Source organism: Euprymna scolopes, chromosome 15 (assembly GCF_053919585.1).
Source record: "Euprymna scolopes isolate OS-2025 chromosome 15, ASM5391958v1, whole genome shotgun sequence".
In the NCBI taxonomy this organism is placed as follows: Eukaryota; Metazoa; Mollusca; class Cephalopoda; order Sepiida; family Sepiolidae; genus Euprymna; species Euprymna scolopes.
The window spans coordinates 68,649,772-68,664,295 of record NC_136496.1 but is presented as its reverse complement, the minus strand read 5'-3'; the positions used below and the strand labels follow the sequence as shown (position 1 = coordinate 68,664,295).

General features: G+C 32.1%; 2 protein-coding genes across 2 annotated transcripts in view; one reads left to right on the top strand and one right to left on the bottom strand.

Annotated features, from left to right (window-relative positions):
• Nucleotides 1-6,151: 6,151 nt before the first annotated feature.
• Nucleotides 6,152-14,524, bottom strand: part of LOC145293869 (zinc phosphodiesterase ELAC protein 1-like) — a 32,878-nt gene continuing 24,505 nt past the window's right edge. The window contains exon 9 of the mRNA XM_080140619.1: nt 6,152-14,214. Within this exon, the coding sequence (XP_079996745.1) occupies nt 14,068-14,214 (147 nt within the window). The 3' untranslated portion in view covers nt 6,152-14,067. The remainder of the gene's footprint in view (nt 14,215-14,524) is intronic.
• On the top strand, nt 6,162-9,671 carry LOC145293871 (putative lipoyltransferase 2, mitochondrial). Its single transcript, XM_080140622.1, has 2 exons — nt 6,162-6,621; nt 8,839-9,671. Exons 1-2 carry the CDS (start codon nt 6,162-6,164, stop codon nt 9,225-9,227), a joined length of 849 nt encoding a protein of 282 aa, XP_079996748.1. The 3' UTR covers nt 9,228-9,671.

Sequence of the window (14,524 nt, the reverse complement as noted above, 5' to 3'; positions counted from 1 at the left end):
AAACCCAGTTACAAAGTGACCTGTCTCCATAGCTTAGTACCTTTATCTCTAGGCCACTGGCAATTTGTATGAGAATTAAGGGAAATTAAATACCTATAAATGTCAAATGTGGTCATAATTATATACACATAAATAGAAATCTGTGTAATAATATAATGAAAACTCTCATTGAATTAGAAAACTATCATGAATTAATGCGATGTTATTTTGAAAATAAATATGCAAATTAATTAGCCTAACTATGTTGATTGCATAAAGATGTTCAGCATAATATAAAGTTGCAGTTCTATTTTTAATATGCAATTAGTGTTTTAATTTCAATATCAGTGTGTTGAATAGTCTAAATTTATAAACAGAAATATAATTTTTTTAACAGAAACAACTGCAAAAGAATTAGTGAAACTTGTGTTATTAATCACATTTCAGAAATACAAAATGTGATTTTTAAAGTTTCAAATTGATTTCATATATATATATATATATATATATATATATATATATATATATATATATATATATATATATAAAAATAGAAAATCTTATTGGAAATTTATTCAAATTTTCAAAAAAGCATAAACCTGTAAGGAAGGTTCTCAACCACTGTGGCACGGTATGATTACTGGTGTACTGTGAAGAGATAATAGCTAGGAGCCATTCAATTTCATTTTGTTTAATAAAAGGCATTTAATTTTTTCATCATGATGACATGACTAGATTTATCAGTCATCAACCTTTCCAATTTTGAGTTGTGAGTAGAGGAAGGATGTAGCAAACCTTTCCGATGATCGTGGTCTTAAATTAAAGTACACATAACTGCCATTAGATACTTTTTGGATTTCCGTTATGGAAGCGTATCCAACTTTAAGTAAAAAAAAAAGCCTACATACTTACGTGGTCTGGGATTTCCTTACCTAAACAACATAAAAAAATAAAAAATAAAAACGTGAAAGACTTTAAAATATTGCATAAGAGTTAAGTGTGTTTCTCTCGCATTCACCCACATATTGTAGCAGTAGTTAAGAACCACCAGGCACAATTGTCCCGCTGACATTCATCATTATTATTCTATACCAGATATTGAATACAGGATATGTTGATTTATGTGAATTAAAATTCTCATTATATAATCTTTATTTTATTGCAAGAAACGAGTTGAAAATATGTTTTTGTGAAAATTAAAATAACTCAATAGTGTTCTGCCATAAAAAAAACGTTAGTAACCATTGCTATAGTCATCGTTTAGAAAGATCTTGAGGCCAATCAAGGATCAGGGTTAATGTCTCAGGTGAGATGCTACTTCGGTGATGGTGTAAATTGTATAGGAGTTCATTTATTTTGGAGGACAGCTTATTGAGAACTTATTTACATTGGACTTAAAAGCAACCATGTTACAATCAGCTGGGAAGCAGCCCCATGTTACTGTTTCACAGACGAGCAGTTCTGGGACAAAACACTGCTCATAGAATTTCCATTTAGTTTCAGGCACAAATAGAAAGTAATTGCTGATAGTGATTATAGCTAGATGGGTGTTTGCCGTGAATGCCTTACTAGGAGGATCATAGAGTGAAGCTCAATTGAAAACCTGTCATGAAAATAACGATTGAGCAGATATAGGCTCGCAACATCTCTTCTGTGAGAAGTAAGTATATAAAAAAATATACTTTAAAAAAATAAGTATAAAGCTTCTAGTTCAGTCAGCAAGCATTTGTCACATCCAGTGACCTTGTTGATTTGCTTTAATATAAATACTGGAAATTCTTCTGATAATTGTTCATAATTTTTTTTTTTTTCCTTTATTAAGCCATGGTCATAAAACCATTAGCAACAGACAGAGGCTACTAAACTAATTAGGGAATACATAAAACTTAGAAACATCATGATAGTTAAACAATTCAAAACTAAAAAAATGTGACAGTGATACATGTTCATTGACATAGTTTTAAGACAGCACATTCAAGACTGTAGAACACAATGCGAAAGGAGATCGCAAGTACCTCTTTGAGCAAACACCAGTGTAATTATGCAGAGGGTTTGATGTGAATGTGTATCGTCGCAGGTTTGATCTGTTCAGCCGCAGCACAGAGTGGTATTTAAGCATTGCAGTTGGTCAAGAACCATGAAATAAGCTGTAGGCAAAGGAAGCAACTGTTACATTCCGGTGAGTAGACAGCAGATCTAATCCAAGCAAATCATATACTCCAGAGGGAACAGGGTTGCGGCAGGGAATATGTAGTATATATCTGACAGCTCAATGCCGTAGATGCTCAAGAGAATCATAGTATGTCTTGCCAACTCTGGGGAAGACTTGATAATTTTCTTTTTTTAATCTTTGTTTTTGTTAATTGGCTTTGAAAGATGTGTCTGGTTTCAGACTAAGAATTTGTAATAATTCATATCATTCTATTACTATTCTTACTATGACATCACTGTTGCTTGTTCGTTGCCGTGTACACTTCAGCTGCACACTTTTTTTTTTTTAATTTTTATTTTATTTATTTTTTTTTTTTTTTTATTGCATTTTCACCCCAAACACAGTGCAACTTTGATGTAGGGAGCAACTATCTGGGAAATAATTTGTAGGGGTACTATGTATTAGCAAGATGTCTGTTTACATTACACTTGAACTTCTGCATGTCAGTACAGTCAGGGAAACAAACACCCGGAAGGGAATTCCAAAGTCGAGCAGTCCTAGGGAAGAAACTATTAGAATGGAAGGCTTTCTTACATCTAGGGATTTCTACTGTGTAGGGGTGGGATTTTGCAGCTTGTTGGGTTTGTCGGAGGTATTTACGTCGAGGGGGAGGGTACAATGGCTTGTAGTTCGTTGGAGCACCTACCATTTAAAGTACTTGTAAAACAGGTAGAGGGATACAACATTTCGTTGATGGGACAGCAGTTGAAGCCTAGCTGATAGTGTTGGACCTATTAGGTTGGCGACTCTCTTTTGGATCCTGCCTAAGAGGGAGAGACTAGTATCAGATGCACCAGTTCAAATGTGGCAACAATACTCCATACATGGGCGAATGGTGGCCTTGTAAAGGTACAAGATACTCTCAGATGTAAGTAACTTTCTAGTACAGTAGAGGAGCCCACCTTCCTTGCAGCAGCCTTGGCAATACACTCAATATATCTGTTCCAACTCCTGTTCCCCATGAACATTAAGCCAAGGAGTTTTATGCAAGTACTTATAGGGAATATATCATTAGCCATGGAATTGGTGGTTAAGTATTATTAAAGGAAAGAAACTTAGTCTTAGTAGCATTGAATGTGACCATCCATTTTTGTCCCCATTCCACCACTGACTGGAGATCTTCCTCTAGAGTTTCTGCCATTGCCTTAGATATGTATTGATTAGGTTTCTCCATTGTTTTTCCTTTCCTCTATAGTGCTTGGTGTCATCAGCAAATATATCCATCTCAGAGAGGTCATTTATGAATATCAGGAATAATAAAGGTCCAAGGATAAACTCCTTAAGGCACACGCACATTTATATTGTATTGTTTTGATGTATAACCATCGAGGACAACCTGGATTCTTCTTTTACTTAAGAAGGAAAGAGGAATGATGTTAAGAGAGGGGGCTAGATGAAATACTTTGACCTTAAATCTTTATAAAAGTATTATGAAACCATGTCAAAGTTTAAGAAATCTTATATTTAATATATTAGCAGGGAGACCCAACGGTGTCTGGGATTGAATGAGGATTTACAAATGTTCCATCCTTCAATACTTTTATTGTCATCAAAATCTGTGAAATCTCCCATTTTTTTTTAATCAAACTGATTGATTGCCTGCTCTAGTTAGGGATCCCCCCACCCCACCGCAGTGTACCTTCACATTCCTCCCTGCTGTAACTTAGTCCACAATACACTGTAGAGAATCTACTGTTGATTTTATAAAATCATCTGTAAGTAATGACTTCATTTCAAGTTTAAACTGTCAAAGCCAAGTATCATGGTTCAGTTATGCTCTAAAAAGAAACATTAATTTTGAATGTGCCCCTGTCTTATAAAATCTATTGTAGATTCTTTTATATGTCAGGACCTTCTGCTTGTGCAGTGATAAAACTTCTCAAATGCACTTGTGATGTTATGTTGTATAAAAGTGTTAACTTCGGTCAAAATTGGACTTCCTTCTTTAATCAGATTTTTTCGATTTTTGATACTTATCAGATGCATGCTGATACAAAACCTACATAAGAACACTCTCAGAAACATAAAGTATCTTTGTGTGAAACTTTTAAATAATTGGCCCAGCCGTTTCCAAGTTCATAGGGAACGAACATGCACACACAGTTCCTTTTTATATAATTTAATAATAATTTATGTAACAAATGCTCAGTAGGTCATGAGTTATTTTAGTAAATTTTATTTTAGTAAATTTTATTTTAGTATGATTTTAAACCTAAATGTAATCCTAATAAATTTAGAATTAGGAATTAAAAAAAAAAAAAAAATGAGGTGAACAATCAGATGTTGAAGGCTCTCATTCTGTTTGACACAGATCACTGATTACTGGAACACTAAAATGTGAGCTGAATAATAAATTGCTTGCCTTATAAATATCTTGTTCCTCTGTTGTAATTGCTGATAAACTGCTTCCACCTGTTGTCTGCCGGACTGTTATATCGCAGCTGAGCCACAGCCAACTTTTCTTTTACATCAAGTAACTTATATTTAAATCTTTATATTTAAACTTTTATACTTTTTTTTTAATTTTATTTTTATTTATTCATTTTTAATACCAATTCTGTGAAACTAATGAATTCAATTTTCAATACAGAATCCAAATTATTTTATTTACTCGATAGAGATATATCTTTAACAATTTTTTTGATTTTAAACATTTCTTGTTAGATTTTATTTGAATTATTCAAACTACTATTCTCCTTTCAGATTTTTTTCGCCACAACGTTTCAGTTGAGGTAACTTCTAACCTTCTACATTGGCTAAAATTTCTTTTGATTTTTGGTATCATTCCATTTTGAAAGTTAAAGTGTTGTGAGTGTTGCGGATTCTAGGGTAAGCAACACCAGACAATATCTTGTGCATGTGCTCTGATCAAATATAATTGACATTGATCAGGTTGCATGTAATTTTATTACTTCTTATGCACTCTAGCCAGATTTTTCTTGGCTGAAACATTGTGAAAATAACAACCAAAATGAGAATAGTAGTCCAAATAATGCAAATTGTCAACTTAGGAAATAGTAAAACAAAATTATATATAAAAAAAAAAAAATCTTACTGAAAGAGAAACTTCTATTCCTGTTTTTTGTTTATTAATTACAAAACATTTTTTGTGCTTTTAATTATTATTAAGCATTGAAATTGAGTTTAATAACACTTTAAAAAAAAATTTTTTTTACTTTTCTTGCATAGATATTTTTGTATTTGTTTTTCGATTTCAAAAAAGTTTAATTAAATAATTTTTTTTCTAAAAAGTATTATGAAACTTAAGCCACATGAAGGGAATCTGTTGATAATGACAAGTTGATCCTGCAAAATGGTAAGAAACCTGAAAAGTTGGAAGTCATTTATAAAATGTCTAACTTGAAATGAAAATTAATGTTCAATAATTAAAAAAAAAGTATTCAATAATTTTTCATGAAAAATACTTAAAATATATTATAAATAGTATATGTGAGATATATATATTTCTCAGGAGTTTGTATGTGGCTACATATTTTTACAAAGTAAAATCTTGTTGAAGTCTCAAAGTAACTCCAAAAATAAAACAAGAAAAACGCCAGACTTGACCATCACTCCAATGCTTTCTCAGTGCAACAACGCTTCTCATTTTACTAAAAATTTCATCTCTTTTCCATTTTTTTCTCAAAAACTACTTGGCCGATCTAACCGAAATTTTGCATTGACTTTTGTTACACAGCAAACTACTGTGGTATCCATTCGATACACAGTTAGGGATTAATACATTTTCTGAAAAACTACTGTGTCGAGCTGGCTAAAATTTTGTATACAAAAATTAGCCCAAATTTAAACCATCAATTTGGCATAAAGCACTTATTCTTAATCAATGGTGTATAATTTTTTCACAGGCAAAATATAATTTATATAATTTTAAAAATTATTTGAATTAATATTTTCCTTAATTGATATAATCTATTTTCATTTTTTTTTCTCCCTCCCACAGAATCTGAAGATGTCTTTGGCACGTAATATTGTGACCGTCATCAATTTGGGTCGGATGGGATTCCTGACAGCTGCAGACTTGCAAAGCCGCTATGCACGACAACACCTGGATTTTTTAGCTGGTAAACCAGGAGCCATTTCTCGCAATGTTATTTTAATGGTGGAACATGATCCTGTTTATACAACCGGCTTCCGCACTGAATCCTATGGAGAGGAAGAAGAAAAAAAATTGAAGTCTCATGGAGCCGAGTTCTATCGCACCAACAGAGGAGGACTTATCACTTATCACGGACCAGGTCAATTGGTAGCCTACCCCATCCTTAACTTATTACAATTCCGTCCCAGCATGAAGTGGTATGTTCACACATTGGAACAGGCCTTAATTGAGACATGTGCACAATGGGGAATTACAGCCCAAAGAACCAAAGACACTGGTGTTTGGGTAGAAGACAGAAAAATTGCTGCTCTTGGTAAGTTATTTTCAATATGGCTGAATTCTTTATTTTCGTGTTAAATAATTGCTGAATTAAGAAAAAGAGTCTAATATTCAGCTGGCTAAGTTCATTTGTGCAAAACAGTGTAGGATAAGAAGTATAAAATGATAGACTGATGAAAACTCTGATGTGGAGAAAGTATTTTATTTAATCCATGACGGTAATTTGTTCTCATTATGTTAGCCAAATGTTATTGCCTGTAGTAGGGATTGAACCTTCAACCTCTAAAAGAGTGTCACTTGGAACTGATTTCTAATCAATGCCTTTATCCGTTGTACTATGTGCTCAATCCTTACTCCAGCTGATAATAACTAAGAATATCTTAATGAATTAACACTTCTACCCAGTCATAGCTGATGAAACAAGGATAAAAAACTCCCATAGATTAAATAGAGTTCAATTTGAAATTTCTAAATAAGTTCCTGAATTTGACAAAGATTTTCCAGTTTGAGAATATAAACTTGCTGAGCACTGTGAAAATAACATCAAAGAATAGTTGTCATCCAAAGGATCTAATCAAATCATTTACATACATGTAAAATTCATTTTTTTTTTTTTTTTTTTTTTTTTTTACATATAAATTTAAGTATTTTTTATTTTTGTAAGAAATAAATTACTTTAACTTATTTTTCAAATTAGGAGTCCTAAAAAGCGCTAAAATAGTAATGATAATCAAATAAAACAATGCTTTACTTGATAAAATTTTAAAAGCATCTTAGCTCCATTTTAGAATGGAGAAAAAAAATTGCCCAATTGAAATGTATTTAATGCTAAAAAATAATTGATGCTTCAAAAAGCTTAAATTTGTGCTTTACTTATTGTGCACAGACAATTCTGATGGATTTTTTTTTTCTTAACAATAAAAGTCAAAGTAAAATTAAGAATAATAAATCCAATTCTGTTTAATTCTGAATTAAAAAAACTTAGTTATAAGCCTTAACGTTTTTTAATATGTAAGAAAAGAAAAAAACAACTTTACATTTTCTTTGCATTTACTTTCTGAAATAATAATAAAAATAATAACTAGCGGGACTTGTGGAAATTCTTGTGGGGACGGATTCATATATAATATATTGATGTTGGCATTCTGTAGATGTTCAGTGTAAATGAAGATGCTCTGATATTATTGTAGCTTTTTTGTTAAAACTGCAAAAGTATTTATCTAAGCTAGCAGGGACGCCCGGCATAACTCAGTTGTAAAGTATGCTTAAATATGATATTTCAATTCTTGCAGATTTTGTATATATTATTATAGAGTTAATGTTCTAAAGTTGCGATTTCAAAAATAAAAAAAATATATCCATATGACTTAGATGCATTAGCTTGAATCAAAACTGAAATGAAAATTATGAAAAAAATGTGTGTGTGTATATATATATATATATATATATATATAACTTGAGTTCCTTCAGCCATAATCGAAACCAAAACTTACGAAGAATTCTTGATAAAATTGTTTATAAAAAAAAAAAAATAGATGATTTAAGTGCCATCAGCTATAGTCGAAACCAAAACTTATGAAGAATTCTTAGTAGAATTATTTGACAAGAAACAGAAGAACATAACAATTAAACAACCCAGATGCAAGCGTGACACACAAAAGAACACGTTATTAATATATAGATTATGAAAAGAAATTGATTTTTCTATCTTGTCTTCTATCAGTTTAAAAGTTGAAAGAAAAAAAAACTTTCAAAGTATATTTTACATCTTTGTAAAATTGCTGATATAAATATATTCTGTTTGTTAATTCATGTTTTCTCGTTTTCACTCCAAAATTCTTGTTGTGGAGTTAGGTATTCCTAACTGATGACCAATTCACAACATTCATGTTTTTATCCATCTTTTTTCATTGTATATTAATTGGTAGTGAACCTTACAAAAGGTGTTGTTTCTTGAGCTTTATTTGAGGCCGACAAGCATAAACCTAATTTGAGATATCTAACTGAAAGAACTAACACTACTCAATGATCAGATAGTAGTCAGCATCAAATGAATTGAGGAAGAGGACTAATTTGCATTCAGTGTGATTATGGTACTATGTACCATAATCACACTGAATGCAATTCTTTCAGTAAATCAAATTCTTTTAATTATATAATTTCTAACCCCAAATTTGATATTTACAAATTGTTTCCGGCATAAACTACTGAAAATATCTATAAATAATTTTCAAATCTGTTTCAATTTTAGGAGTTCATGGCAGTAGATATGTCACGACACATGGCATATCCTTAAACTGCAACACGGATCTCTCCTGGTTCAAGCTTATTGTTCCTTGTGGATTGAAAGGGAAAGAAGTCACTTCCATATCAAAGGAATTAGATAAAGATATTTCTATTCAGGACGTAACAAAGACATTTTTGGAAAGTTTTGAATTGGCATTCAATTGTCAAATTGAAACTTCTTTGCTTGAGAATCATGAACACATCTTCATTCCTCACAGGGCGGCATTTCTTGGTGACAATGTTGCCATTTCTCCGCCAATTTCAACCCAAAGTGTACAGGCCAAACGAATGTTGTCTACTTTTTCCAAAAAAGAAGAGAAAGACTCGGTTATTACCAGAATGCCAATGTGGTAAACAGAAGAAAAAACACTGTTCTCGTTTCAAATGATTTGTTAAAATGAGCCCCTAAAGGAAGCATGAAGGGCCTTTATTTTGATCATTTCAAGAAATAAAATATCTTTTGTTTAAAAAAGATGTTTCAAAGAGAAATGCTATCAGATTTATGACTCCTTAAAAAAAAACAAAAAAAAAAAAAACTTTCATTTTGTTATTGAAAGTTGGTTTTCTGTGATTTTTTTTTTCTTTCTAAAATTTCATTTTTTTTTTTTTTGCTGTTTCGACTACATTTTATCCACTTTTGTATAATTATCATTTAAAAAAAAAAAAAAAAAAAAAAAAAAAAAAACTATCACATATCAAACCCTTTTCACTATTTGCTCTCCTTTGTAAAAAAGATCATTTATTTTTTATTCAAATTTTTTTTTTTTCAATAAAAAATTTATCTAAAAACAAAACAAATCTTTTTTCTTTCTTTAAATAAACTTTTTATTTTGTTTATTTTTTCAGATTGAATGACCAACATAACTTTATTCTCAAAGTTAGACCCAAATAGCATTTAAGCTGACAAATCAAACTTAACTTCTGGCTAGTCAATTTTATTTATTTACCGCCAAACAAGGCACATTGTAACCAAGATGTAAGAGGCCAGATTTATCGGGTCATCCTAACTGGGGAGTTATGCAAATTACATTTTTGCACAGTCACAGGATCAGGGAGGGAATTCATAAAGCTAATAGTTCAATGAAAGAAGCTATCTATTCCAGCATCTAGGGGCATCTATAATGAAGGGGTGAAATTTTGCTAATTGCCAGGTGAGTTAAGGTATTTATTTACATTGAGGGGGGAACAAGTGCAAAAAAAAAAGTTCATAAGAACAGATTCCATCGAAGTACTTGGAAAACAAACAGATATGCAATATTGCAGTGATGGGACAGGAATTGGAGCTTTGTAGACAGTGTGTAATCTATTAGATGAGTTTTTTTTTTGTTTTTTTTTACCCTGTCTGAGTTAGATTAACAGTTGATGCACCCCATATATGACAATGATATTCTATATATGGGCAAATGGTACCTTTTGTATTTGTAGAAATATAGACACTAGCAGGTGTGATAAGTTTTCTAACTCTGTGGAGTGAACTGATTTTCTTTGGATACATTGCTAAGGTTGTTGCAATGCATTTGTTCCAATTTATGTTATCTGTGATTGTTAGAATAAAAAGTTGAAATGATGGATTTTTGGCAATCGGTGGTTTAAAAGTTATATATTAAAGGAAAGGACTCTACTCGACTGAACTCCAATCTATGGCTCCCCTTTTCAAACTGGCGCAGAAAAAGGCGCCCATTTTAATGGTACAACTCCTGTCTTTGTAGACCTTCAACCTTTTAAGTTGAAAAAGCTTTACTTTTGGAACAACCCTCATAGGTATATTCGTTTTGCTCACATGTTGAGAATAGTGTCATTACCAAATATACTCATAAGAGAGGGTGTTTATGAAAATTTGGATAAGGATCGACACCCTACAGTACCCTGCATGAATGTCATGTTTTGATATACAGCTATCATGGACAATCTGGAACTTGTTTTGACTAAGAAGAATCTGATTATTAGGTTGACGAGAAAGTTCTTGTAGAATTTTAAGTTTTGATTTCAAATGATGTATTTTCAAATATGTTTTCGTTATAATACCTTTACTTTATATATCGTTTTAAAGAGCGTTTTTAACTCTATCTAATCGTTTTAAAACAATCATATCTTTTCAGAACGTTGAATACAAAATGGAAAAAAGCAAATTCACACAATTTTCTTATTTCAATTCAAGCTAGGTCGAAAAGCTACTGAAACAGCTTGCGATATCAATTAACCACTATTGGAAACCACTATTGAATGCACAGCAAAATGGTGGTTTAAGAAATTTTGTAGCAGTGATGAGTCTTGAAAATGATGAGCATAGTGGTCGGCCATCGGATGTTGACAACGATCAATTAAGAGCCTTAGTTGAAGCCAATCTACGCATAATTGTTAGAGAAATTGCTTCTGAATTAGTATATGACGATTTCTAACCACTTCAGAGAGAGAGAGAGAGAGACTGGTAAGGAAAAAAAAAACTTAATAAATTGGTGCCTCACAAATTGAACGACAACTAAAAGAAACGCTGTTATGAAGAATCATCCCTTCTTTTACACAACAGAAATGACCTGTTTCTCCACCGCATTGTGAATTGCGATGAAAAGTGGGTTCTTTGACAACCGGCAATGCCCAGCTCAGTGGTTAGATGCTGAGGAAGCTCCACAACACTTCCCAAAACAAGAATTGCACCAGAAGAATGTCATGCTGACTGTTTGGTGGTTTGCAACTATTCTCATCCATTATTTTTTTTTGAATGCAGGCGAAACTATTACAGAAGAAAAGTACTGTCAACAAATGGATGAAATGCATCAGAAACCTTGACAACAACAGCCAGCATTAGTCAACAGAAAAGGCCCAATTCTTTTCCACGACAATGCCCGACTACATGCAGAAATTGAACAAATTGGGTTATGAAGCTCTGCCTCATCCACCATACTCTCTAGACCTTTCACCTGCCAACTACCACTATTTCAAGCATCTCGACAACTTTCTGCATGAGAAATACTTCAAAAGTCTAAGCGATATCAAAAACGCCTTTAGTGACTTTGTCGCCACCAGAACGCAAGATTTTTATGTTATTGGCATAAATATACTTGTTTTGCATTGGCAAAAGTGTGTTGATTCTGATGGTGCTTATTTTGATAAATTTTTGTTTGAGCTGAGATATGTTCATTTGAATTTAAAAGTTAAAAACTGCAAGAACTTTCTTGTAAATCTGATATATTAAATATTAGTCCAGTACCATACTATTAATTTTCATAAGACTTTCATGTCAGATCTTGTGAAAGGTTTTGGATATATCAAGTGCTATTGCCTTAGCTCCACCTGCCTTGTCCAGTGTATGGTATAGGCATTCAGAGATGACTGTTAAGATATTCACAGTAGAACGAGTTTGCCTAAATCCATACTGGTTGTCAGAAAGAGGTTTAGCATTAGTGAGGTGGTGTATTATCGCTAGGTTGATCAGTGATTCAAAGGTTTTAGCAGAGGGCTGGAAAGGACTGATGGAGCAACAATCTTACAGGCCAGTTCTTTAACCAGAATTCTTGAACACTGGTATTGCAGAGGCAATTTTTCAGTTACCAGGGAAGTAAGATTTTGCAAGGAATTTATTGTAGAGTTTGGAGAGGGTAGATACCAGCTCAGTAGAGCATTTCTTTGTTACTATAGCAAAGATAAGATCACGTGTATATACCTTGAAAGGCTTCATTTTTTTTTTTTTTTTCAATCCAGGACATGTGAATAGGTCATGATTAGCTCATTGAGTATAACTTTTGACTGTAGTGGGAAATTTGGGATGGAGTAGTTTGTGGAGTCTAAGGTGGATTTCAAGGCAAACTGCTAGGCAAGATATAGTGGTTGGTTAGCGAAGGTATTATTAATTACCCATTATTCACCACACTATTATAGATTTTCCAGAAATAACGAGTTCCTACTTTCTGCAACTCCAAAGTTTCTCTGCAACTTTCATTGCATATTTTTCTTTTTTGTAATGATAAAATACCCTAATGTTTTTTTTTTCTTTTTTTTTTTTACATTAGAAATGTTATTAAAGAAAACTGTCATGACTTAATTTCTCTGTAACTATCGTTGATTTCAGCATCTCAAATTTTTTTCTGGAAAAAAAAATCTCTTGGTTAACTAGAATTATTTCCTTTGCATTAGTGCCATACACGACATTAGCATCCATTTCAGTCCACCTATTATTAGCTGCGGCAATTACATTCTTGTAATAATTTCTTGAGTCTATTAATTTTTTTTTGTCTATTTATATTTAACTTATAGTCGTTGAATAGGCGAAATGCCTTTATCTATGGATAATAGCAGTTACACAAGTTGAACCACTGAGAGTGGGGCTTGCTATAATATTTCTCCATAGGGACAAGTGTTTTAATGTTTGCTTATACCTATTCAGTTACCTCATTTGTGCACTGTTCAACTGTGAGAGAAAATAATCATGATACACTGGTTCTGAATTTTTGAGATGAGGATTGATTATTTGTATAATTTGGCTTCTTCAGATTACTGTTCTCATCCTAAATTTTTACAACATTTTGGTTGATGTAACCTCTGACCTTTATCGAATTCGGGACTCTGCAAGGAATTTTGAAATAAAGATTTCCAAGTTTGACAGAAAGATTCCCAAATTCTACAAGATACACCTGTTGGAGGTTACATCAACTGAAATGTGCAAATAAAACTAAAGATGAAAATCATAGTCTGAAGATTCCAAATAATACAAACAATGGTTTTTGTCATTTAACTGAAATTAAGCAGTGTTGGCCTAGTCTGTATCAGATGAGTGGCATTTGAGTATAAGATGTTGTATGGGAGGACAAAAAAAGCCTAAAAATAAAAAAAAACAAAATTAAGAAAAATATATAAACAATAAAAAAAAAAACTAAAAAAAAAAAAAAAAAAAAAAAACTGGCATTCTTTAACATCATCTTCTCTGACTGAGGACCATTTGTGAATTTAATATTACCTAGAAACTTCTTCCTACGAAGAAGGAAGCTGACTCAACCCATCCAGGATGAATATTGCACAAGGACAGAACAGGGTAGCCATATTATGCAATAACAAGTCTTGAATGTATATATATTTTTTTCCTGACAAAAGAATATCATAGATTTATATTTAATCAAAAAAAAACAATTGACTTGTATAAACAATTGGAAATTTGCAATTTGTACAATTACATTTTGTCCTTCAAAAAAGTTTTTCGTTGTTACACGTGCTTGTATTTCACTGAGAAAACATCAAGGTCCTCCGCCATGTCAATCCGTAATTTAGAACTGCTTTCCTTTGCAGTTTGTTGCGCTTCAGCTAAGAGCTTTGCTACAGATTCCTTTTTACTTTCTTCTTCGAATGGAACCTGAAATTAGATAGTCATTGGGAAAATTTAAAGCAATTTTTTTGTCAAATGTTTTTTTTTACAAGCAATTGTATGGTGATTGTTGAAATGCTCGATTCTAAAATCAAAATGATGCAAGGGCAGCAATCCAGATTCTTACTATCGTTTATTTATTGGGAGTTATTTCCCTTTGATTTTGGTTCGTTTTTGTTGGTAAAGAATAACAAAAAAACAAAAACAAAAACAAACAATAAGGCTTAGAAACCACCATCTATTTGTCCGTTTTTCTTAGTGTTAAAACTCGTTTTACATTTACCTATAAATAAATGTT